We start from the raw sequence: 26,838 nt of genomic DNA, 5'->3' as shown, positions 1-26,838 counted from the left end.
ACATTAATAAGAAGCTGCCAATAAAAGAAAACATGGTCAGCTAAAAATAGAAAATTACCCCCAAATCCTTTAACTTGGGCTTTAAAATATATTACAGTATTCATAATCTCATGGTTGGTTTGAGGCCAGAACAAAAGCTACTTACAAGTAACTTGAGAACCATGTAGAAAAAATACCAAAAGAAAACGTGCCTCCTGGTGGTAGCGTGAAGGGTGTTTTCAGCTTCTACATCTTTCTATGCTTTTCCAAGTTACATATTATGATCATCAGTGAAACAGGCTGCAAAGCTGTTGTTTACTATTGCTCTAATGCAGGACAAGGGCCCTATCTGTCTGACCACCACGAGCCGGGTATGGAGCGACGCTGGGCACACAGTGGGTATTTCTTCAGTGGACGAAGGGACTGTCTGCTCTCATTGTCATGCCCGCCCCCCAGGGATCAGCTCAAACACTAAATGGAACAGCAGCCAGGCAGGGGAACGGGCCTGGGTATTCTTGCCTCCAAAGCAAGCACTCGACGTACACACTTTTGGTCAAAATTAGTAAACTTTATTTAACCTTCAAAAAATAAAATAACAGAGAAAAGGCAGCTTTAGCTTTTAGCTTTGTTCTTCCCAAGGATCAGACGTAACGACCCAGAGCAGGAACTACCTCTAAGAAGTTAAAATACCCTTTACCCCCAAATCAAGCCACAGGCAAGGAGAGATCCTCAATTTGGGGACAGGCCTGGGGTGAGTGGGGCAGAAAGGAGAACACCACAGCCGGGTGAGCGGGTTCTGACACAGCACAAGTAGAAAACGAGACAAAAAGGCCCACTAGAAATGGGACTAGAACTTCAATGGGGAACTGTGTCACAAGGAACTATGTACAAAGGAGCTGGGCTGGGGACCTACACCCCACGAGGGAGGTAAGAAGGCTGCAGGGCATCACCGAGGCTGCCCTTGACCCTAGCCAGCTGCTGCCGCATCCTGCTCTCCCTCAGTTCTCCTCATCACTGTCGTCCGGGCTGATGGCTGGGCTGGTGAGACTATAGGTGGGGCTGGTGGGCGAGTAGCCAGGGGAAGTGGGCGAGTAGGTGGAGCCTTTGGGGGAGGTGGGTGAGTAGGTGGGGCTGGTGGGAGAGTACTTGGGGGAGGTGGGTGAGTAAGTGGGGCTAGTAGGTGAATACTTGGGGGAGGTTGGGGTATAGACTGGAGAGGTTGGTGAATAAGTAGGAGACGTTGGTGAGTATTTCGGGGTGGTGGGCGAATAGGTGGGGCTGGTAGGAGAGTACTTGGGAGAGGTGGGTGAATATTTTGGGCTGGTGGGTGAGTACTTGGGAGAGGTTGGGGTGTACTCTGGTGAACTGGGACTGTAGGAAGGACTGGTTGGGGTGTACTTCGGCGAGGTAGGGCTGTAGCTGGGAGAACTGGGGCTGTAGCTAGGAGAGCTCGGGGTATAGGTTGGAGACTGTGGTGTGTATCGTGGGCTTGAAGGAGAGTAGCTTGGGGAGGTCGGGGAGTAGCTGGGTGAGGTTGGAGAGTAGCTTGGAGAGGTTGGGCTGTAGTTAGGGCTTGTTGGCGTGTAGTTGGGACTAGTAGGTGAGTAGCTTGGTGATGTTGGGCTATAGCTGGGTGACGTCGGGGTGTAATTGGGACTGGTTGGAGAATAGTTAGGGCTGGTGGGTGAATAACTTGGGGAAGTTGGTGAGTAGCTCGGTGACGTTGGTGAATAACTTGGAGATGTCGGCGAGTAGCTGGGAGAGGTGGGAGAATAGCTGGGTGAAGTTGGCGAGTAACTGGGAGAGGTTGGTGAGTAGCTGGGGGATGTTGGCGAGTAGCTGGGAGAGGTTGGTGAGTAGCTAGGTGATGTGGGCGAGTAGCTTGGGGAAGTGGGAGAGTAGCTGGGAGAAGTGGGAGAATAACTGGGAGAGGTCGGGGAGTAGCTGGGAGAGGTCGGGGAGTAGCTGGGAGAGGTCGGGGAGTAGCTGGGAGAGGTCGGACTGTAGTTGGGACTGGTTGGAGAATAGGATGGAGAGGTAGGCGAGTAGGAGGGTGAAGTGGGGGAGTAAGAGGGACTCTGGGGTGTGTAGCCCCCAGGGGAGCGGGGCTCGTAGGCAGGTGACGTGGGCGAGTAGCTGGGAGACATGGCACCACCTGTGGGAAAGAAGCCGAAAGGAGTTTAACAATGGGAGAAACTTGCCCACAAAGAAAGATCAGGGAGAAAACAACTTGGCCCTGACAGACAGGAATGACTCACCTGGTGAGGGGATGTATGGGCTTGAAGGGCCTGGGGAGCCCGGCGAGCCTGGTGTGGGAGACCAGGCAGGGGAGTAACCCGGGCTGAAGCCACTGGCATCAGAAGCAGCACTGGGAGAGAAGCCGGCTGCTCCTGGAGTCATTCCACTCCCTATGAAGTGCGAGAAAGGTTAAGTTAAAACCAGAGCTGGAGCCCAAGCAACCCCTCTCAGCTGACATTCTCCACAGAGCTCCAAGGCCTCCAGTGTCCCAATGTGCTGACTCTCCACAAGCCCAGCTCACCCACCCTCTGAGCTGCTCTCTTTCTGGGCTGGGTCACTCACCAACACTGGGGGACCAGGCGCCATAGGCTGGGGTGGCACCCACATTCCAGGGTGTCATGGCTGGAGAAATTCCTCCCATGGGACTGGGTGCTGAGCCGAAGAACATGCCAGTGGCTGCAAAGAGGCACAGAGTGACATATCAGGAACAGCACCTAGGGAGGGGCCACCCTCCCATCCAGGGCCTGCCTCCCCCTGGCAGGCCCAGCCAGGTTCCAAGCAGCTGAGGCCCTCATACTCACGTCCGGCAGCCCCCAAGCCGGGGATATTGGTGGGGATCTCCATGCCATACTTGCACTTCTCTGCATCGAGCAGGAGGTCAAAACAGCCAGTGCCAGCTGGAGCCAGCTGGCCCAGCATGATATTCTCGGACACCCCCTTCATGGGGTCGCTCTCTCCGTGTGCGGCTGCTTCCATAAGCACATCCACCTGAACCACAGGAAGAGGGGGCAGGCCCCATTAGACCCTCCACACAGCGCCCCAGGGCTGTTCCCACTGTGACAGCCTGCTCGCTCAAAAGAGGGAGGAACAGCTCCAGTGCCTGAGTGCCCGCCGTGCATTCACTCTGGTGGATGCCCTTCTTCCCACGGCACTCCCTCCTTCCCTTCTCTCTTCTTCCACCCTGGTCAGAAGTTCTGCCATTACCGTTTCTTCAAAGGAGCATTTCATGAGAGGTCCAGTATCCTGGCGGTTGACTCCATGTCGCGTGATGGCCATCAAGTGGCCGCGACAGGTCATGGTATCACACAAGAGAGCCAAGTGCCGGTAATTGACGTAGGAACCATCAAAGGAGATGACATGATACAGCTCCCGCTCCAGGGCCTTCCGCACGGCTTCTATGCCCAGCACCTAGCATGAGAGTTGGGGGTGAAGGGTCAAGACTGAGTCACTCTGCTCTCCTCCTGGCTCCTACTCCCACTAAGATCCACAGCGCTCCCGAGGAGTGTGGAGCCCAAGGAGTCTGTGAAGTCCAAGATCAAAAGTAATTCAGGCATAAAAAAATCTGACCAAGGAAATCCTGTGAGTGGAGAGCAAGAAATGCAACCAGGGAGAGAGGCCTACAGCCAGAGAGACCCAGGAAAGACAGCTGGGCAGCAGGCCTCTGAAGGGCTCACCGTGAAGATCTCCACAATGTCGTTGGATGTGGTGCGCACGGGGTCCACGTCCTTCTCACTGAGCACCCGCATCAAGCTCACACCATCTGTCTCCAGGATCCACTCCTGCAGGGCCTTGAACTCCCCGTCCTCTGTGATAATGATCTTCTTCTTGTTGTCTGTCTGCGGCAAGTGCATGTATACCTGGAGGAGGGCAGAATAAGCTCAGGTTGGGCGGAGGAAGGTGGGAAGGAAAGAAGTGGGAGGGGCAAGGGCTATGGGGGAGGGAATGGCTGACCTTGCTGATCTGCTCGATACCCTGCAGGGTCATATCTGTCAGCATGTTGGACTCGATGCAGCGCAGGAAAACGTCATCATCCATCTTGTCCACTACCTCTTCCTCCTGCAACAAGAGTGAGGTCAGCAGTCATGGAATCCTCTGGTCTTTTCCCAGGCTCACCTCAAACCACAGCCTCCTCAAGGACCTAAGAGCCAAGTTAGGCCCCAGACTCCGCCCTCTTCTGTTCCAGTGAGATTACTTTTGATCATGTTTGTATGATCATACTAAAAGACGCCTAAGAGGGGCAGGCCTGGTGGCCAAGTGGTTAAGTTCCAGTGCTCTGCTTCAGCAGCCCAGGGTTTCACTGGTTTGGATCCTGGGCACGGACATGGCACTGCTCATCAGGCCATGCTGAGGTGGCGTCCCACATAGCACAACCAGTGGCACTCACAACCAGAATATACAATTATGTACTGGGGAGCTTTGGGGAGGAAAAAAAAAAAAAAAAGATTGGCAACGGTTGTTAGCTCAGGTGCCAATCTTTAAAAAATAAAATAAAAATAAAAAAGCTTTAAAAAAATTTAAAAATAAAAGAAGCCTAAGAAAAGGCAGCTACGTCCCACCATCCTATCAATTCCCACTTGTGTCTGTGCGCACTCGAAGGGCTGCAGCAAGGCGTCCAGCAGTTTCCACTCACGCTCTGGCGCTCAGAGTGGTTGCCAGGCTGCTATTGCCTTGACAAGGGATCTGGTTTAACAGAGCCATACTGTATCCCATCATGGCACATCACAATTTCCTTATCTAGTCTCTTGACAGTTCAACAGTTAGTAAGTTCTGAATTATTATTATTAAAGCACCAGGCACCCACATCTGCTGAGCAATTTTTTAGAAGCCATGCCCAAGAGTGAAGTCACTTGTCAAACATTTTCTTGGGTCTTGTTACACCTGCTGTCACATCACTTTCCCTAGGACACAGCAATTCCTACTGTCCAACCTGCCCCTGACCCTCATGGGAGCCTGGTGGGAGAGCCAAGTGATATGGCTATGGGGTCCCCCCACTTCAATGCCATCTGTTTTATCTATGTGGCTGCTACTTCAGATTTCAAAGATTTTTGCTGCTAATAGTTTTGAAAATCATTGCTAACCACCATTCTCCATTCCTACATGAGGTGGTGTGACTGGCACCTCAATGTAGCTTTCATTTTAACTTCTTTAGTCATGAACATGATCTAACAATTTTCTATGTTTAACATATCGATTTCCTCTTGGGTCCCATTTACCTCTTGCATCTTGTTTTCATCACTGTTCATGATGCGGATACGGAGCACCAACTTCTCTGCGTTATCATCATTAAAGATGCAATTCAAGTCATCGCCAAAACCTGGTGGAGAGAAGGAGCCATGAGGAAGATGGCATCTACAGGACTTGCCTCCTAGTCACTGTGCATCTGCAGCTCTCCCCACACAGGCTTCTCATTTGGCTTCCCCTCTTTCACATAGAAAGAGGGAAGGGAAACACTGAGAAGGAAAAGGAAATGCAGAGGGGAGCTGGAGATACTGAAGACTAGGGAGCAGTGATCCTGGAGAGGAGATGCACTGGAGGAGCAGAATTGGCGCACAGAAGGTGGCGAGGGTGGGTGGCTTGTTTGGGACTGGAGTGCAGTGACATGACAGAGTGGGAGCTCAGGCAGGACTCCTGAGCTGGGCCTGCCCTCCCAACCTTACCAGCATTGATCTTTTCAGCAATCTGCTCCATGGTCAGCTTCCGGTCAGTCATGTGCTTCCGGTCCAGCTCCACCCGCAAAAGCCAGGGGGAGATTCGGGCCACGTCAAAGTCAGGCATCTCATAGTAGACATTCACCCATTCCTGATCCTCTGCCACCACCGTGCTCTGGGGGTTGGGGTCATAGTAGATAGCTGTGTTGGCAGTCACCTTCCTCAATGTTGTATGTTCCAGGCGGCACAGAATGTCCTGGGAAGAAGAGTGATTCATGACATAGGCCTATGGGTGGCTCCAAAGGCCTCTTCAAACCCTCCTGTAGAGGGAATTCCAAACCCTTTATTCAAGGGAAAGAGTTCCCCTCCTTTTCCTCCCGCCAGGAAGCCCATCTCCCTAACCCCTACCTTGGCTCTCTCAGCATCTCGAGCAGACTGGCCCAGCAGGAAGACAGTAAGTGAGGGGGTCTTTGGCTTCTTGGAAATGTTGATGAGCTCCTTAAGTCTGGGCACACCCAGTGTCACATTCTTGGCAGACACACCAGCGTAGTGGAAAGTGTTCAAGGTCATCTGGGTGGCAGGTTCTCCAAGGGACTGTGCTGCCAGAGCTCCCACCATTTCCCCAGGATGGGCCTACAGAGGAAGGACAGCTGGCGTCAGAAGCAGCAAACTCCTCCCTTCTGGTGAGGCAGAGTGAGCTGCAACAGGGCTGGGACCACCCTCTGCTCTGAAGGGACGTGGGGCAGAGACATTTGGAAAGGACAGGGAGACTTAAAAAAATCCGTCTTATTTGATCGTCCCCTTCCTCAGACAGCGCTTCAATTTACAAACGCCATTCAGCACCTGATGTGCTGCACACTCAGAAAAAGGTACATACGACCCAAAGTCCAGATTCCTAAAACTAAGCTACAGTTACAGGGTAGATATTCATTTTACAAGTCTTCTAAATGGGAAGCTCTCCAATGCATTATTTTAATTGATATAATCATATACCATAAAATTTCATCTTTTAATTGGAATCATACAGTACGTGGCCTTTTCAGACTGGCTTCTTTCACTTAGTAATATGTATTTAAGGTTCATTGCTGTCTTTTTATGACTTGATAGCTCCTTCCTTTTTATCACTCAATAACACTCCCTTGATTGGATACATCAATTTTGTTTATCCATCCATGAATGGGTGAACATTTAGGTTGTTTCCACTGCTTGGCTGTTCTAACAATGCTACATGCATAAAGGGTTTTATGTGGACATACACTTTCAATTCTCCTGGGAATACTTGTAGGCGTGGAGTTGCTAGGTCACGTGGTAACTCTAGGTTTAACCTTTTGAGGAACTGCCAGACTGTTTTCCGAAGCAGCTGCACCGTTCCCACCATCAGTGTGTTCAAGTTCCAGTTTCTCCACATCCCCACCAATAGTTGTCAAATCTTTTTTTAGCCATCCTAGTGGGCATAAAGTGGTATCTCGCTGTGGTTTGATTTGCATTTCCCTGATAACTAATGATGTTGAGCACCTTCTCATGTGTTTACTTGTGGTTTATATACTTCTTTGGGGGAAAACATCCATTCAAATCCTTTGACATTTTTTCTTTTTATTGTTGACTTATAATAATCCTTTACATATCCTTTATGAATAGCCCTTATCAGATACGTGACTTGCAAATATTTCCTCCCATTCTGTGTGCTGTCTTTTTACTTTCGTGGTGTCCTCTAAATCATAAAAGTTTTACATTTTTTTCTCCAAAGTCCCCCAGTACAGTTGTATATTCTAGTTATAGGTCCTTCTGGTTGTGCTATGTGGGACGCCACCTCAGCATGGCCTGATGAGTGGTGCTAGGTCCACGCCCAGGATCTGAACCGATGAAACCCTGGACCGCTGAAGAGGAGCGTGTGAACTTAACCACTTGGGCACAGGGCCATCCCCAATACAAGTTTTAAATTTTGATGAAGTCCAATCTGAAGTCCAATTTTTGTTGCCACTGCTCATGCTTGTGGTGTCACACCTAAGAATCCACTGGCAAACCTGAGGTTGTAAAGATTTACCCCGTGTTTTCTTCTAAGAGTTTTACAGAGTTTTAGCACTTGTATTTAGCTCTTTGATGTTTTCTGAGATAATTTGTGTATAGGGGTGCGGTAGGGATCCAAATTCATTCTTTTACATGTGGATATCCAGTTGGTGCAGCACCATTTGTTGAAATGACTATTCTTTCCCCATTTAAATCCCTTGGCACCCTTATCAAAAATGAAGTAAGTGTAAATGTGAGGGTTTATTCCTAGACTCAATTCTATTCCATTAATCTATATACGTATCTTTATGTCAGTAGTCCACAATCTTGATTACTGTAGCTCTGTAGTAAGTTTGAAAATCAGGAAGTGGGCGTCTTTCAACTTTGTTCTTTCTCAAGATTGTTTTGGCTCTTCTGTGTCCTTTGTATTTCCATATGAATCTTAAGATCAGCTTATAAATTTCTGCAAAAATGGCAGCTGGAATTTGACAGATTGTGCTGAATCTGTGGATCTCTCTGGGGATTACTGCCATTTAACAATAGTAAGTCCTCTAATCCATGAACACACACGTCTTTCCATTTAAGTCTTCTTTAATTTCTTTCAACCATTTTTGTAGTATTCCCTAATTCATTTTAATTATTTAATTTATAAAACTGGATTTACATCAAATGGACTCAGAGGCATGCTAGTAATTATGTTTCTTTCCTTCCATTATCCTATAAACACAGTGATAGTATATTCCAATATCAATGAATCCCTTTCCTGCTTACTCTCTCAAATTCCCTACCTCCACCTAAATGAGAATTCTGCACACAGCAGGCATTTTAAGAAAATAAAGGCCAACATTCCCATTTCACATCCCAGCCATGCCAATTATTTCCTATATGTATCATACAACACAGTATGATATATACACACCACCTCTCCAAGGCTCAGTTTTAATCTTTGCTACATGGGACTAACCCTCACACCCCCAACTAGTGTCGTCTTAATACTGCTAAAGTGTAAAGGTATAAAGTCCCCAACACAGGACTTGGTACACAACAGTCTCTCAACAAATGAGAACTATTATTAGGTGATTGTGGGCAGAAGTGGGCTGTTCTTGGAGCCCAGAGAAGTCAATAGGTCAAAGGAGATAAACAAAGCTGAGGTGAGGAGAACAATACTCACAATGGCTTGGTTGAACTTGGACTCGATCTCACCGAGCAGCCAGTCGAAGGCCTCTCCACTGAGCCGAAACTCCTCAGCCATCCGGCGGGAGCACAGTGTGGATCGCAGGTGGATATTGAAGAGAAGTGTGGCGTTCTCCTGAGCCTGCCGGCTCAGCGGGTCATCCCCATTCACAATCACCAGCTTCTTGCTCAATTCCTTGACTCCTGGGGGCCAGATGAGGGGTGAAGAGATTATAGAACAGAGCCCAGCTAACTCCTGTCCCCAGCCTGGCACAGAGGTCCTGAAGCAGGAACTCACCCTCTACCACCTTGATGGGGTGCAGGTCGGAGGGAAGGCGAGGGTTGATGTGGAAGATTTTCTGAGCATTCCAGATCATGCGCAGTAGGTTACAGGGCAGGACAACCTGAGGCAGGAGGGACGGGAAGGAAGATCATGAATAGGGAGAGCCATGCAGCGGCAGTACTTCTCCAACCCAGCCCTTCCTGCCCACACACACCTTGCTGTCGCCAGTTGGGAAGATGACCCTGAGCACTTCTCGATCCTCCCGCATCCGCTCAAATTCTCGCTCCAGCTCGTTCTGAATGTGTGCATTGCTCAGCACGTCCTTCACCAGATCCTCCTGCAGAGTGCGCCGCAGAGCCCTCTCATTGGTATAATCAAAGCGGAACCTACAGGTGGCAGGGAGTGGAGTCAAGGGGCAGGTGGGCCCTGGGGCCTGATGCCCACAAGGGGCACTATGAGGCTCCCAAAGGTGCGCAACCTACAGGAACAAGGCTTTGGAGGCAAGAATCCTGGGCATGGAAATATAAGATCAAGGCTTGAGAGCTGCCAATGGGACCTGAGCTTGCTCCAGCCCCTCTGGGCCTGCTTTGCACTATCACCAGGGACAAAGCAGGGATGGGTCTTAACTTGGCTCTGGACCCACCCTCTCCCATCACGTAGTTGCTTTCAGAGGGGTGGGGAAAGGGCTTTAAAAGGTAAGGTCCACTGAAGGAGACATTCCAGGCTCTGTGTGTGGGGAAGGGAATCCTACAACACTCCCTGAGCCCCAGGGAGTAAGAACCACCCGCCTGCCCTTTCCTCACTTCTTCTCAAAAGCCTTGTTGGAAGGCTTGAGGGTAGCCAGGTTCTGGAACTCAACGCTCTCGCCCGCCAGGCCATCCTCGCCATAGCGCAGCTGCACCACCTGGTTGATGGAGTTCCGCACGGTTGCATCATACTTCACCATCACTGACTCCATGGACTTGATGAGCCGCCGCTGGATGTATCCTGGGGGGAGGTAATCACTTGTGGGACCCAAGGAAAGAAGAGGTTGACAAAGCCCAAAGAGCCCTTCCTATCTTAGGACAAGCCACGCTGGCCACTCTGGATCCTTAACCTACATGATCCTCAGATGAGCCAGCTGGGAGCCCCCTCAACCCCAAGGTCTCTCAGTGAAAGCCACGCCCACCAGCAGATGGAGCCAGGGCTCAGTAAAGGCTGGGAGGAATCACCCACCAGGTGTCAGGTCAGGAGCAGAGACCCTGAGCCTCTCTCCCAGCAGCATGGAACGCTATAGGGCAATCAGAACAAGGGCATTTCTGCCCTTGGCATCTGCCTAACTTTTGTCTCTATTCTTTCCACAAAGGCCCAAGTTACATCACCAGGAATAGAAGCCTTTAGCCTGAGAACTGCCACTCCCCACCCACCAGGGGATTCTCAGCCTGTGCTACTCCCTGGTACCAGCCCATGGAAGGGCCCCCGATCTGAAAGCCTCACCAGTCTCAGCAGTCTTGACAGCTGTGTCGATGAGCCCCTCACGACCCCCCATAGCATGGAAAAAGAACTCGGTGGGGGTGAGGCCAGCCAGGTAGGAGTTCTCCACAAAGCCACGGCTCTCAGGCCCATAGTCATCCTTGATGAAGTGAGGCAGAGTCCGGTGCTTGAATCCAAATGGGATCCGCTTGCCCTCCACGTTCTGCTGCCCGACGACAGCAATGACCTGGGAAACAAAAACGGTGGGGTGCATCTATCTCCCCTTTTGCCTTAAAAATAAAGAGTTCCCAGGGCCATCCCCAGTGGCCTGAAGGTTAAGTTCAGTGTGCTCTGCTTCAGCAGCCTGGGTTTGGTTCCCAGGCCCAAGCCTACACTGCTGTTAGTGGCCATGCTGTGCTGGAGGCCCACATACTAAAAAATAGAGGAAGATTGTTCCTAGCATGGATGTTAGCTCAGGGCAAATCTTCCTCAGGAAAAAAAAAAAAAAAAGAATTGCCAGTATTTTTCTACAAATCCCCCAACCTGTCCACAACACACATCTTCCGTCCTCCTCCCAACCATCAGTGTGACCCCATATCTGGAAAGACAAGGCTCCCCACCTGGGAGATATTGATCTTGGAACCTTTAGCCCCGGACACAACCATGGACTTAAAGTTGTTGTATTCAGACAGGGATTTCTGGGCAGAGGAGCCAGTCTTGTCTCGGGCATCGTTGAGAATGCGGTTCACCTGGTTCTCAAACGTCTGCCGCAGAGTGTTCCCTGGGGTGGGCTCCAGCTCATTGTTATGAGCCTTCTCAATGACCTGGGTGCAAAGGAGGAGGCAGAATTCTCAAGGAAACATCAATCTCTGTAACTACTCCCCTTCCCTCTAACCCCGACACCCCCTTTGCTAGAGCTGACGTTAGGTTCAAAGTCCCTGAGAGCCTCTTACTCAGTCCTTGCCCAGCCTCCTCTCTCACCTCTATTACATCCTGCTTGGCCTTCTTAATAGTATTCTGAATGTCCTGGTAAGTCTTAGAATCTGCGATGGAGTCCCCAATGCCAATGGTATGACCTAGAGACAAGGACAGGCATCAGCAACACCCTCTTTAGATATCCAAGAAACAGGGAATGGAAGCGTAGCCAAGAGTTGATGGAGAGACATCAAATCCAAGTGGGAAAGAGAAAGGGATGGAAGAAGAGCAGTAAGAAACGGGAGAGAGAGGATTCCTAGAGGGCTTGGTAGAGCCCTTATCCTCACCCTCGATGAGGAGCCAGTTGTTGATGACGGTCTGAATGTTGGAGTAGAAGAGGCGAGTGATGTCATGACCCATCTCCAGGTAAGAGATGTGGACCAGGGAGCCGGCTGATGTGCCCAAAGACTTCTTACACAGGATGCCCATGATCAGCTCCCCATTCTCCACCACCACCTGTGGACAAAGCACCCACTCAGGGCCCCTGTTCCGGCTCCAATGTCCAGATCTTGTCCCCACACATCCAGAGGCTAAGCCCTACTTTGGTGTCCCCAGGAGAGATGTGCTTGTAAGGGCCGCTGTCCTCATCATCAGGATGGGTGCTGTGGGTGCGGATGCAGTTGATGTGGCCTGGTATGATGAGGGAGAAGATCTGTTTGCCCGTCCACAGGGGCCGGGGCTTCAGGATGGCTGGCTGAGGGACCTTCCCGTCCCACGTGGACAGGAACATGAGGAGGTTCATCACTTCGCCCTGTGAGATAAAGAGCAAGAAAGATACAAAGTCAGAACTGCAGGCCTCACCTCTTGGGAATGTCAGGCAAGGTCACCATGTCCAAGGGGGGAAGCCAGATTTTAGAGGCAAAGAGATGCCAGGAAAAGTGTTTTCCAAACTTTTAATAAAAAATTAAAATTCATTGTGATAGACTTCTGTTTGTTTAGTTTTTTTTTTAACAAGTACAAATTACTTTTAATAATTAGGAAATAAGCAAAGGTAAAAATAAATAGATAAAAATTTTAACAGGGTGGTACTTATTATTGCCTTCACCTTTAACTTTCCACACAACACCTGAAATTACATGATATTTTAAGGAATTAAATGGGGAGCTACAGCCATGCACCTTTTTTGGCCTCTGATCTTTCCTAACCCCTTCCTTCCGCCTCATAGAAAAGACAGTCTCATATACAGGTCAGTGCAGAGCAAGTCAGGGTAAAAATCACAGCCCTTCCTTCCGTCCTCCGCCTCGCTGCCCTGGGGGCGCTGCACCTGACCAGACAGGTTTCCCCTCTAGTACCACACACCCGCTCCAGGAAGACGTCTCTCTTCGTGAATTTGCGCACTGCAGTGAGTGTGTCCTGCACAATGCCCATGACAGGGCGATTGCTCTGGGGGGTGACAATCATGCGTGGCACCATGGCAAGCTCCTGGATCTCCGCCCGAGTCTCCAGAGACTGTGGCAGGTGCAAGTTCATCTCATCCCCATCAAAGTCAGCATTGTATGGTGTTGTCACACTGCAGTGGAAGAGAGAAGTTAGAGTTGGGAAGACGACTGTAGTGAAACCTCAGGAGCAGCCCAGGACCAGCCAGCTTCCCTGAACAACGGGACTGACCTGAGATTCAAGCGAAAAGTAGACCAGGGGAGGATGCGGACCCGATGTCCCATCATGGACATTTTGTGCAGAGTTGGCTGCCGGTTGAAGATAACAATGTCCCCATCGCACATGTGTCGTTCCACCTATCGAGGAGAAGTGCACATTAGTCTCAGTGAAAGGGGTATGCTAAGAATGAAATGCCAATGGACTTAAAATCCTTTGTTCATGGAAACGGATGACAGTGTGGTGCTATTTCACTTGAAACACTTATCAGCCACCCACTTTGAGCCAGGCCCAGGCTAGATATCAGGTTATCAGAGATGGTTAAGACATAATACCCTCCACCTCAAGGAACTCAGTCGGGGGAGAAAACCGAAAGAGACTCTGAACACGAAAGCTTCTGTTCTCTTCCTCCCTGGATCTCTCTTCCTTGTCATATACGTCCCTCTTGCTACCCTTAGATATATGCGATCCCCACCCAGAATTCCAGTGGTTGGCAGCTACAAGCTAGCCTAGGACAACAGCAGTCTTTTATAAAGAGTCAATAAGCCTGGATCCTAACGAACCAGCCAGCCTCTGATGGCCCACTCCAGCCAGCCCTCACTCCAGAGAGCTTCCTGCTCAGGTAAGAAAGGCCCTGGTCTATTACATGCCTTATAGCCAGTCTGTAGGTGAAGGTCACTGGGCTTGGGGTGGAAACGCAGGTCAATGCGATCGCCATTGTCTCGGATGATGTACTTGGCCCCCGGGTACTGGCTGTTCCCTCTGCGCACTAGTTCCTGAAGTCTAGAAAAGAAAAGAGGTGCAATGAACAAAATGCTTCCAAAAAAGCCCTTGCCATCACCCTCACACCAAAGCCCCAAGTGGAAGCTCAAACTTCTAAACCTCAATGTTCCCTCTTGCTTACTCCAAGCCCACTCTTCTCATCTCTCCCCTGGCCACTCCAGGCAGGGCTTCTGAACTGAGACACACCTGTCAATATTGAAGGGGGTGACAATCTCTGCAAAGGTCATGTTAGCAGCAATGGAGCGAGGCACACCAACTTGGTCAATGGAGAGGTTGGGGTCAGGGGTGATGACAGTGCGGGCTGAGAAGTCCACTCGCTTGCCCATCAGGTTCCCTCGCACTCGGCCTTCCTTGCCCTTCAACCGCTGCTTTAGGGACTTGAGGGGACGCCCAGACTTCTGCATGGCCTGTGAAGAAACACAGGGTCGGGGGGCACCCTAGTAGTCAGCACTGGGCCCTTCTCCAGAGCTTAGAGGCTTCATGCTGGCCCCCCCACTCAGCCACAGGGTGTGGGGAGAGTGCTGACTCACACGGGGCAAGCCAGGCAGCTCATTATCCACCATGGTGGCTACATGGAACTGCAGGAGCTTCACGTCCTCTGCAATGACATGGGCTGCTGCGCCATTCTGTTCATTGCGTCGAAGCTGATTGTTGATCTTAACAATGTCCGCCAGTTTGTGAGTCAGGTCATCCTGAGGTAGAAGTCAGCATCATTACAATCTAGCCATCACTGAGCACTCAGCATGCATGTGACAGCACACAGCATCTCTCTCATTCTCACACCACTCTGGGAGGCAAGTCTGGTCCCTCATTTCATAGATACAGAAGCACCATCATGACCTTTAACCATGTTAAGGGCCTCATTAAAGGCCTCACAGCTAGCAAGCGGCAGGGTATTTTCAGACCCAGATGATCTGTCCATTCACTCATGCACATTGCATTCCACCACTGGCTCCTGCACACCTTCACCCCTACCAACAGAGCTCCCTCCCCAGCTATCCAGCTGAGAGGCAGGGTCCTGAAGCCGCTAACCTGGTTGCGGGCAGACCCCTGCATCACAACAGCAGGCCGCACAGAGAGGGGGGGCACAGGTAGCACGGTGACAATCATCCACTCAGGCCGGGCATAGCGCGGCTCCATGCCCAGCACAAAACATTCCTCATCTGAGATGCGTTTGAAGATCTCATGCACTCGCTCAGGACTCAGCAGGATTTTCTTCTCCTGAGAGTCCTCGTTGACGTGCTTCCACTCTGCATACAGCTCCAGGCCAGAGCGCCGGATCCTGGGCTGGTACCGCCCACAGCCACCATGGCCCTTCCAAGGAGAGAGGCGGGTCACGAGAGGCTAGAGGTCAGGCCATCTCTGACCACACCACGCCAGCCCTCCCACTCTTCTCTCCAGGCCTCTAGAACCACCTCCTGACCCCTGCCTCCCAGCAGTCTCTGCCAGCCCCAGCTACCTTTTCTTTGGTCAAATCCTCATCGCCCTCAGGCTGCTCCACGCCGAACTTGTTGTCCATCTCCTCCCCACCCTCGCAGATGTTTTTGCCTTTGCAGAGGTCATAGACATGCGTGAGCCGCTTCTTGGGCTGCCCCTTGGACTTGGCCAGAATGTCCTTGATCTTTGGGTTATTCTAGGGGCAGGGCAAAGCAGGGTCAGTTTGGCCTGCTCCCCTGCCCCCCACCAAGCATCCCCTCCCCGAGGCCAGGGCGCATCCCCTACTCACAGAGTCCACAAGCAATTTGGAGCAGAAGAAGCAGACACAGCGCAAAACTTTCATGGTCTTCACCAGGAAGCCCACATGAAACACAGGTTTGGCCAGCTCAATGTGGCCAAAGTGGCCAGGACACTCTGTCATGTTTCCTGTGAGAACACATACTGCATTTTCCTCCCACTCTCACCTCAGAGATTAGGTCTCCAGGTGTCCACCCTCAGGCCAGGTTTTCTTTAAGGACCCAAGCCTCTCCTTCCCCTCCAGGTTTCCATGCCAGCCCCCCAGCACTCACCTGCACATGTCTGGCAGCGGCCAGTTCGCTCAATCACCCCCTGCCTCGGATCCATCAGCCCCCCAAGCTTGGGGCGGCCTCCCTCAGTCGTCTCTGGGTATTTGATACCACCCTCTGTCACAGACATTCGTTTCTGAGGGAAAAAAACGCCAATAACAATTAAATAGAATTCCTAGTTTCTAGTTTTCCTATACTATGGCCTCCAGGAACCTTAAACCACTTACAGAAGAACTAACCAGGTTTAGCCTAGGGTGAGGGATTGGGGGGGTGGTCAGTGTGTATACCTCTGGAAATGTCAGAGTTGAATATCACAAGTCACAAGTTTGCTCCAGTCACTGTCTGAGTGGGAGGGGGGTGCTCAGAATAGAGTGTGGTCGACCCTGGGCTCCTTACAGATGGCCTATCTCTAGGATTCGAATCCCAGATATCCCTCTGGGTTGAATTCTAGGTCACTAACATCCATAGGATTTAGCCACAAAAAGAAAGAAAAGTTGTTTCAAGGGGCAGAAATATCAATGCCTTGTTTCTTACCCGAAGCTGAAATCAAGCCCAGAATCTGAGTATGTGGCAGGAACTTCTCAGTACCACGTCTGCCATGACAGCCCAGGTATCCTGCCCCAAGACATGCTCTGCCAACTCTAACGTCAGCTCCTGAAGTTAGGCACTCTTTGCCCCCATCCCTGTCACCTCCTCCTCCTTAAGGGCCTGGCCAGCCTGAACCTGTCCATGTTCAGACACCTAGGAGAGACGGGTGCTGGAGCAGCAGGGTGGTGAAAATTATTTGGAGCAGAAGTGAACCCAGGCGCCTCATGAGATGCAGGCAGAGCGAAGGACCAGAATGCTGAGAAAGGTGGAGCCAGGACTTAATGGGACTAAGTCAGTGGAGGAAAGGGAGAGATGGAAGAGCTCAGAAGTAACTATCAGTTGGAGAAGAGGTTTTTGCTCTGGGCTAGAGGTTAGCTAAGGCAAACTTTAGTTGTCACACACTGAAAACCAAGGACTTTTAAATTACTTAGGCTGTGGTCCACTAAACTTATAGAGGGAAGAACTTAGATGAATTTAATAAAAGCTTCGATCTGAGTGTCAATTTTATGCCAGCCCCCAAACTACTTACACACCTTGTTTCTCTAATCCTCATCACTAACCTCCTAGGAATGAATTCCTATCTCTTAGACATGTGAACCCTGAGGCTGTGTGGAGTGACTTGCCCAAGGCCTCAATCTCAAGGAGCCAGCAGAAGTCAAACCCAACCCTCTCTGCTCCCAAACACATGGTCATCCCACTTGACAATACTGCCACATAAATAATTATTTAAACTCCAGGAGACATCTTCTTGATGCCAAGTGCAATGCTAGCTGATTCATTCTTATCTGCACAACTAACTTATTACAAAATATGCATCACTGTCACCATTTTACAGATTATAAAACTGAGAGGCCCAAGGTTATACAATTAGAAAGAGGCAGAGCTAGGGTTTGCTGTGCATTCCTTCCATTCCGTCATGCTGGACAAACAGACGACAGCTGAGTTCAAAGTGCAAACTGAAGTGATTATGAGCACGTATACAGAGGTATCTTCCTAAATAGTACATCTTTTTCTGCCACCACCACATCCCTGAAACCACTCTTGATGGACCAATGAGCTCTACTCTGCCAAATCCAACAGACCCGTCCCCATCTTAGCTTGTTGGCCTGTGACACACTGCAGACAGGCCACTTCCTTGAAGGTGACTCTCCCTTCCAACCTCCTGGCTTCGGCTTCTCAGTCTGCCTCCTAGGCTCCTCTGCCTTGGACTGCTCGTTAAACACTGCTACTCCCCAAGGTTTTAGCTCATCCACACTGCTCATCGCACCCTATATGCTGTCCCATGATTTTCACTATATACTGATCACACCCAAATCTCTACCTCCAGGCCTCACCTTTCTCCTGGACGGTTCACTTAGTAAATGATCCTCTGAACACCTGCAGATATCCCACTGATAAATCAAATTCAAAATGTCTAAAAGCAAACTCCCTTCTCTATAAAAATCTCTTGCTTTTCCTATAGTCCTCATCTAAGATGGTGGCACTTAAGTCAGAAACAACACTTACTCTTCCTTCCCTCAGGCAGAAAGCGGTTGAAAGGGCACGGGGCTGGAGTCAGAGGCCGCTGGTTCGGAATTCTGGCTCTATTACTTATAACTATGTAACCATTAAGGACTCAATTAGCCCCCAAACCCAGGATGCAATAGGTGTTCAATAAACGACAGCTATCATTATCCGATCATTCACCAAGCACTCGTCATTTTTACCTCCTGAATATTTCTCAAATCTTGCCCCTCTTCTCCATCCCTCCAATCACTGTCCTAGGTTAGGTCCTCCCTTTGTGGTCTACATCAGAGCATTCCACAGGTCATCAGCCTGTCTCTCTCCAATCCATCCGTACAACCGCAGAGTTCCTTCTAAGATGGAAACCTAATCTTCACACCCTCTCATCCTCAGAATGATGTCCAAAGTCAGCAGGATAGCTTACAAAAGGGTTTTATGACGTTTCCGCCTTCCTTTCTTTTCCCACAATAACAGAGTCCCCTATGGTTCCCCTATCACCCAGCATATACAGGTGGCGTACTCCTCTGGGTCTTTGCACATGCTGTTATCTCTGCTTGGAATGCCCTTCCCCACAAGACAAACTACTATTTAAAGACTCGGCTCAGGCACTGCTTCTTCCAGAAAGCCTTTCCACAGCCTCCCGAAGGCAGACTGGCATGCCTACTCCGTGCTTCCGTAAGCCCTCTATCACTGCACATCTCATGTGCAATGAAATGACCTATTTGGGCCTGGCTTCCCCACAGATTATAAGGATCTCTCGAGGCAGGCAGCATTTCTCTATCATCCTGGATCCCACAGCTCACAATACATGTTTGTTAAACTGAACTAAACTGCTTAGGACCCTCCACTGCAGGGAAGTGCCCTTGAAGAACTTGGAAAAACAAGAGGTTATCCCCTGCCAGTCAAACCGGTAATCCCCTCATAATGGATCTGATCAGCCACTGCTGGTAAGAAACCAACATGGTCTACAGATGCAAGGCTGAGGAGGTTTTGAATACCCACAATGCTCATTCAGATGACCTGGTGAAGTCTCAGGCAGACAGGCCTGGTTCACAAATTCACAAAGCCGGAAGCCCATCAGCTGCATTATGTCTTACGAGAAACACAAAGGAGTTTGCTCCCCTTCAACGAAACACAAAAAAGCTGGCTGCCAGAGTCACCAGAGGGGTGCCTAAGGGAAATCACGCTCAAAACTTTTCAGCTCCCTCTCCGCCAAGTCCATGCGAACCAAGCCAACCAGCTTCTAAGGACTAATTCTGCTTCCAGGCATGGAGACTGGGCCAGGGGCTGTCCTGGAATGTTCTGGATTATATACAAACTACTTTAGCCCCCACCCTTCATCCAAACACTGGTTCTCACCACATCCATGATAATGGTTAGACCCCTGAGAAGGCAGCCAGTCCCAGGGGCATGCCCCTGAGGTGAGAAAACAAAAGACCTGCCATAATTCTCAGAAAATACTTCCACTCTTTCCTCACTTTAGTAAAGTATACAAGGTCCTTACAACTTGGCTTCAACCCACGCTTACAGCTTTATTTGTTACCCCATTTCATCGTCCCCCGACAGTTATGCTCCGATTGCAATAGATTTCTCAAAATTGCTTTTCTTCACATGCTCCTTTCCAGCAAATTTTTTTTCATTCTTTAAGACCCACTTCCAACGTCACCTCTCTGTAAAGTCTTCTCTAACTCTTCACAGACTTGTCCACACCCCAGCAAGGTTCTCAGTCCAACTTTAATTTCTTGTTTACACGTTTCTCTCTCCCAGTGGACTGCAATCCTTGAGGGCAAGGATCATGTTTCACTGATCTTTATATCCTCAGCCCCAACAAAGCAAACAGCACATGGAAAGGGCTCAGTAAATACTTGCTGAATGTATGGGAAATCCCTCATTAGATTATAAGTAATTTGAAGACAAGGATAATCTTCTGATTCAACAATGTAACCCACACTGCCTAAAAGTACATTACTGTTTTAAATCCTTGTTGAAATAAGTTGGGGTATAAATAATGCTTTCCACGGTAGACAGTTTGGTTGGTTTTTTTTTTTTGAGGAAGATTAGCCCTGAGTTAACATCTGCTGCCAGTCCTCCTCTTTTTGCTGAGGAAGACTGGCCCTGAGCTAACATCGGTGCCCAACTTCCTCTACTTTATATGTGGGACGCCTACCACAGCATGGCTTGCCAAGCGGTGCCATGTCCGCACCCGGGATCTCACCCGGTGAACCCCGGGCCGCCGAAGTGGAACGTGCGCACTTAACCGCTGCGCCACCAGGCCGGCCCTGACAGTTGCTTTTAATGAACAGGGGTCAACTCCTTCTAATGTAATCAAACACCCACTTCTCCTGACTTGTACAAGCTTTATATAAAGCCCTAGCACCAATCGTCCCTGCTTCCGTACCCTCACTTGGCAACATCCAAACCCATCTTCTTTTTTGTTGTTGTTGTTTTTTGAGGAAGATTAGTCCTGACCTAACATCTGCTGCCAATCCCCCTCTTTTTGCTGAGGAAGACTGGCCCTGAGCTAACATCTGTGCCCATCTTTCTCTACTTTATACGTGGGACGCCTACCACAGCACGGCGTGCCAAGCGGTGCCACGTCCGCACCCAGGATCCGAACCAGCAAATCCCGGGCGAACGAAGCGGAATGTGCAAACTCAACCGCTGCGCCACCACGCTGGCCCCCAAACCCATCTTCTAACAGCAAAGACAACAGCTCTACCTTGCAGTCAATTCTCAGAGCCCTGTGTACCTTATACACACCCTCCACGCAAGACTTCTACCTTTAAATACTACTTGTTCCACAAGAGGCCCATGACTCACCCACCCTCCTACCCATAGTGTAACTGTCATTCCCTCTAAATACTGGAGCACCATATAAACCGCAAGCAATGCAGAGCAAAATCAAACTCTCCCATAATCCCGCATCCCAGAGATGACCCCTGTAAAGTTTTGTGAAACAGCCTTCGATACTTTTCAAAAAATGCAATTATGTTCCCATTTTTATATAAATTAGGCCTCATTCTGCATACTGTTCAGTAACTTTTTGATTTACACAGATTTCTAAACTTTACCAGTACCCAATACCCTTAGTGTCTTAGTAACTTTCACAGTCCTCTCTAGGGCAGAAGAGGTCCACCTTTATTAAGTACCTAGACCCTGACAACTTAGTAAGTATTTATGTCCTAGCAACTTAATAGCCATTTGGAAAAAATAATACATATAAACTGAGAAAACCATTTTAATATATTAAAATAAAAATATTTGTATTTATTTCCCAAATAACCACACTTCCTTATGACTTGGGCACTGCACAACTTCTCAAATCTTGGAATCAGATTGGACAGCACCACCCTTATTTCCGGCTCTACACTGATTTTTAGCAGTATTTAGCAACTGCTAAAAACGCAGCTTCACAAAGACATGACGTCATGGAAAGGGTTTTGGCGCCATCTAGTGCTGAAAGGGGAACTACCCAGGGCAGCAGACAAACGTTGCCCGGTGGCTGTGCTTCTCTTGAAAATTTAACTCCTCTCCCCGGGCCCCTGCGGTTTGCTGCGGTGCCTCAGCAGTTGGACGCAGCTGACTTAATCCTCGGGGAAGGTCTTGTTCTATTCTAAGACAAGACACGACACTGGATTATCCAAAAGTAACCACTAGTAAATATTCAGGTGATTTATAACTATCATTTTCAAACAACGTTGCAATAAAAATCCTTCCCCAATTATTTTATTCACTCATTTATTCAACTTTCATTACATGCCTAATATGTGCCAGGCACTAGCTGAGAGACTGAAGGAAAAGAGGTGAATACAGTCTCTCATGCAATTTACATTCTATTGAGGTAAACAAAAACTAATCCTTTCAGATCATGACAGGCTATGAAGTCAAGTCCAGACCAAGGCTTAGAGAATGCAGGAGGATGCCACTTCATAGGGTGGTCAGGGAAGCGCTCCTGACGACACGACACTGGAGCAGAGAACATACTGACTTAAAGGAACAGCCCCAAGCACTGTTGTTCTAAGCAGCAGGAAGAGTGAACGATAAAGTGCGTGAGGGAGGAAGGAGCTTGCAGTGTTGGAAGATCGAGTAGGGCACTGTGGCTAAAGAAGAGCAAAGAGGACATTGGTAACAGATGGAGAGGCAAGCAGGGGCCGGATAAGACAGGACCTCGTAGGTCAGAGTAGAGTTTGGACCTTTGGAAGGGACTCCATGCAGGGAAGAGACATAATGAAAAGCTCTCTCTAGCTGCTCTACAACCCACAGGAGGAGCAGCTGGGCCCTAGGACTACTGCAGAACTCCAGAGGAAAGATGACGGTGGGGAGGAACAGGGTGATGGAGATGGAGATGGTCATAAATGACTGGATTCAACATATTTTGAAAGGGAGAACTGACACTGGCAGATAGCCTGAGTGGAGGCTGTGAGAAAGAGAGGAATCAAAGATGGTTTTTAGGTGGTCCCCGTCCAGGCAGAGCGGGCAGACGCACACAGCTGAGGGATTGCTGCAGCAATGGAGGGGTGTGCGGGAAGGCTAGGACTCTGTGGTTAAGCTCATGGCCTTGGCTCTTCCACTCTCTAGCTGTGTGACCATGGAGAGAGAGGAAATGCTGATGGGGTGGAAGGCAGAGAGGCCAGCTGTTCAGATGTGACCATGCTCCCAATCCAGTAAAGATCAAGGTTGACAGGAAGCTACTCCAAGTCACCTTGGCCTGCAGGGCAAGACGCATGCTGTCTGAGATCTCCCAGGAGACTGCTAAGGGCACATGGGAATGTGGGATGTAACTACCATTTTGTACAAACATTAAGTGCTTAATAAACTTCTAAAGAGTTAGCAATTTTATGAGGACCAAGAACCAGAAGAACATAGGCAGCATTACAGATAAGGCAGGATGGGGTTTTCACTGGATCAGCTCAGTCTTCCTTCATCCAACTCAAAGGCTCCAATAATGTCTTTGGTCTTTACCCTGAACCAGCCAAGGCTTTGGAGCTGCTGGCAGAAGAATAGATGGGGAGAAGCATAAACTAGTGGAAGGTCAAGACATTTCCAGTTCCTTCTTCAAACACAGCTCAGTATTTATGGGTGACATGGTAAAAATGTCTAAGATTGGCTTCAAAACAAAATGAAGGGGGGTGCCAGCCCGGTAGCACAGTGGTTAAGCTCGCACGTTTCGCTTCAGCGGCTGGGGGTTCGCCAGTTCAGATCCCAGGTGTGGACATGGCACCGCTTGGCAGGCCATGCTGTGGTAGGCGTCCCACATATAAAGCAAAGGAAGATGGGCACGGATGTTAACTCAGGGCCAGTCTTCCTCAGCAAAAAGAGGAGGCTTGGCAGCAGATGTTAGCTCAGGGCGAATCTTCCTCAAAACAAAAACAAAAACGAAGGGATAGAGGGAAGCAGGTGAGGGTAAAGATGAATCAAAGTGGCTATGAGTTCCTAATCATTAAAGCAGGGTTAAGGGTATGTGGAGATTCACTGTCCTAGTCTCTATATTTTTGTGTATGTTTTAAAATGCCATACGTGAAAAACGAACAAACAGCTAGAGCTTATCTTTTCCACGATACCTGCCCAGTATCCCTGGGAGCAGCTGACACACTTTTCTCCAAGTTGTAACTGTACTTTGAACATGGCTCTGGCAGGAAGCTTACTGTAACGGGTTTATTTATCCACGTCACCTGCCAGCTTGTCTATTTTAGTGTGTCTCAATTTCCAGGGGTCAAGCACAGTGCCTGGCCCTAGCAATGAGCAGTGAATGTAGGATAGATGGAGGGATTCAAAAAATTGTGAATAGCAGGCACTTAATAAATGTTTTCTGAATTGTTAAAAAAAAAAAAAAGATGGCTTTTAAGTTTTTGGCCTGAGCAACTGGATGAATGGTGGAGCTGTTGCTTGCTGGCTGAACCAGGCAAGAGTGGAGGTCAGGCAACTTCAAAAGAAGAAATTAAAGTTTTTCATTTTTTTTAAGGAAGATTAGCCCTGAACTAACATCTGCCACCAATCCTCCTCTTTTTGCTAAGGAAGACTGGCCCTGAGTTAACATCCATGCCCATCTTCCTCTACTTTATATGTGGGATGCCTACCACAGCATGGACTGCCAAGCGGTGCCATGTCCGCACCCGGGATCCGAACCAGTGAACCTTGGTCGCCAAAGCAGAACATGTGCACTTTACCACTGTGCCACCGGGCTGACCCCAAGAGTTTTTTATCTAAGGCTAAATTTTTAGAAGTGGTAATGCTGGCCCAAGGAATATGCACAGCAAATGACTGATAAAATGGTCAGACTGTCTTCCAAAAAGGTTATACCAATTTATCCTCCTACAACAACATACAACATGCCTATTTCCCAATATTTTTGCCAGCAGGGAAAAATCAGATAAGGGAAAAATTGTATTTAATTAGCACGTTTTTGTTAGCAAGCTGAATATTTTTTATTGGCCATTTGTACTACTTCTGTGAACTGCCTATTTGGATCTTTCATCTGTTTGTCTAGTAGATGTGTGCTTTTCCTACCGACTTGTAAGTGCTCTTTGTATATTAAGAAATCTAACCTTGTCCATCACATTGCAAACACGGTTTCCCAATCTGTTTTCAGCTGTCCTTGGTGTCTCTGATAAACAGAAGCGCTCTTATTTTTAAGTATTGAAATCTGCCCTGCTCTTCCTTGTGTTTAAAATGCTTAGCTCAGTGCCTATCACATAACAGCGACTCAATAAAATTTACCTACAATTAACTCATTACTATTAAGGGTTCTGCCCCTGGTATCAGCCCCCAAAAGCCTTCTATAGTTTTCTAGTGCTTTAGTTTTGTTTTTTAGGTTTAAATCTTAACTCCATTTGGAATTTATTCTGTGGTATGGTGTGAGTTCAGCAAGTTCTCACTCCTGACCCAAGTTTCACACAGCTGAGCCTTCCCTGCCAGCGACTGTCTCCATCCACAAACATGGCCATCCAACTCTATTCTCTTCAACCAGTTCGCTCCACAAAGGAAGGAGTCCAGGTCACCCCTGGCTCTCCCCTAGGCCTACCCTCCTCCCTGGTCTCTCCTGCTTCCATTCTCAGCCCCACCCCCCCCAATCAGATCTTCACAGGGCAACCAAAGCAGTAGGCTGTTTTCCTTTTTTTAATGTAAACTTGATGTCACTCTCCTGCTTATAATTCTCCAATGGCTTCCTATTGAAAATAGAATATTCTATTCTTTATTCCTTATCATGATTTACAATATCCCACCTGGCCTGCCTCACCTCATGCTTCTTCAGTCCATTTTGGTAAGATTCTCCTTAGCTACTAAACCCGCCCCCCCCGCCCCCCGCCCCCAGCCACAGTGCCCTTCTTTCAGCCCCAGGAACATGCCAAGTTCCTTCCTTCCTCAGGCCCTTTGCACTTGCTGCTTCTCCGCCTGAAAAGCTCTTGCCCTAGAATCTATGGCCTAGATGCTTTTCATCTTTCAAGTAATGTCACCTCCTCAGACAGGCTTTCCCAGACCCTACCACCACCCCATCTAACGAAGCCTCACCTCAGTGACTGTCCATCGCATTACACCGTTTCACTTTATTGAGGGCTCTTGCTATTAACTACATTATGTTGTTCATTCACTTATTCATATATTTACTGTCTGTCTCCCCCGCCCCTTCCCTCAGAAGGCAGGTCCTTGTCTTGTCCAGCTCTGGATCCCCAGCGTCTGGTCTATCACGTAGCAGGTGCTCAATTAATATTTGTAGAAGGGGGAGGGAAAATATCTGGTGCTTGGCCTCTTATCCAAAGTTGCAAAGGTCCCCTTGGATTCGTCCGATCTCCTTTAACGTCGCCAACTCTGAGGTGTGGAGCCAGTCACCCGCCTCACCCGCCCCTCCTGCGACCAGGCCCCCATCCGAGACACAGCGCTCAGCTCAGCCTGCTCATCTCCTGGCAAAATTTGACTGTGGGAGGACGCGAGGCTGGACCCCGGTCCTGTCTCGGCGCCGATAACGCACCCTCCCTGCCCGTCACTCTTCGGCAAGAAGCGCAAAGTTGCCACGGCCACAGGCACGCCCCTCCCGCGGCGCGGGACGGAGGAGGAGCCGGAGGGCAGAGCCGCTTACCAGTTCATCCGGACTGAGGACTCCAAACTGCACTCTCTTGATGGTGCGCAGCGGGCATGCGCTGTCCCCGGAGGGGGGGCCGCCGCCGTGCATCGCGGAGGCAGGCGCGCTGCGCAGGCGCAAACCTCACTACAAAAAGCCTGCGCCGCCTCCGCCTAGGTGCTCAGACCCCGTCGGGGCGGCCACCGGGAAGGACCTCCCCGAGTGGGGAAGAAAAAGCCCGAAGAGGGAAAGGTGGGGGAGGGAAGGAGGCGGGGAAACGAAAAAGAGCGAAAGCAGCTCTCCTCCCCCTTTCCGGAGATTTTTCGTCTCCCAAAAAGAAAAAAAAAAAGAGGGGGGGAAAGGAAAAGGTCCTGAGGGGAAGAAGAAGAAAAAGGGTAACGAATAAATAAGTAACCGGGCTCCTGAACGGCAGAGGTTACGGCAGTTTGTCTCTCCCCCTTCCGGGAGCCGCCTTCTTCTCCAACCGTCCCGGCCGCGCTCTCGGCGCTTCTGAGGAGAGAACTGACCGAATGACGCCCTTTATAGATTCGCCCCTGCATCCCCGCCCCTTCCTTTCCCGCCCTCCCTTGCGCTACGGGGCTGCCTACGCCGGCCTGCACGGGGCGCGCGCCCGAGTCGTTGATCCTCTCTTCCCCCGCTCCCTCGTTGGGCGACCTTTTGAAATGACAACGGGGAAGGGAATTTTTTATCCCGCCGCCTCCCCTCGCTGCTCCCTCTCGCACTGAGATTTAAGGTTTGAAGGAGCCAGGATAAATA

The 26,838-nt window shown here is 49.5% G+C and overlaps 1 protein-coding gene across 1 annotated transcript; it reads right to left on the bottom strand.

Moving 5' to 3' along the window:
- Positions 1 to 526: 526 nt before the first annotated feature.
- POLR2A (RNA polymerase II subunit A) lies at positions 527 to 26,644 on the bottom strand. The gene is made up of 29 exons (XM_014728559.3): positions 26,080 to 26,644; positions 15,918 to 16,050; positions 15,638 to 15,774; positions 15,371 to 15,544; positions 14,944 to 15,225; positions 14,442 to 14,603; positions 14,098 to 14,318; positions 13,779 to 13,911; positions 13,144 to 13,268; positions 12,835 to 13,045; positions 12,077 to 12,286; positions 11,823 to 11,991; positions 11,542 to 11,636; positions 11,181 to 11,384; positions 10,585 to 10,807; positions 9,912 to 10,095; positions 9,323 to 9,494; positions 9,124 to 9,229; positions 8,824 to 9,029; positions 6,054 to 6,278; positions 5,655 to 5,901; positions 5,211 to 5,311; positions 3,949 to 4,053; positions 3,672 to 3,854; positions 3,202 to 3,405; positions 2,799 to 2,985; positions 2,560 to 2,673; positions 2,238 to 2,387; positions 527 to 2,134 (listed from the first exon to the last, which is right to left on the bottom strand). The coding sequence occupies exons 1-29, from the start codon at positions 26,170 to 26,172 to the stop codon at positions 978 to 980; spliced, it is 5,913 nt and encodes a 1,970-aa protein (XP_014584045.2). The 5' UTR covers positions 26,173 to 26,644; the 3' UTR covers positions 527 to 977.
- Positions 26,645 to 26,838: the final 194 nt, after the last annotated feature.

This window comes from Equus caballus, chromosome 11, assembly GCF_041296265.1.
Source record: "Equus caballus isolate H_3958 breed thoroughbred chromosome 11, TB-T2T, whole genome shotgun sequence".
In the NCBI taxonomy this organism is placed as follows: Eukaryota; Metazoa; Chordata; class Mammalia; order Perissodactyla; family Equidae; genus Equus; species Equus caballus.
Note: the sequence above shows the minus strand (reverse complement) of the source record. Positions and strands in the feature narration are given on the sequence as shown.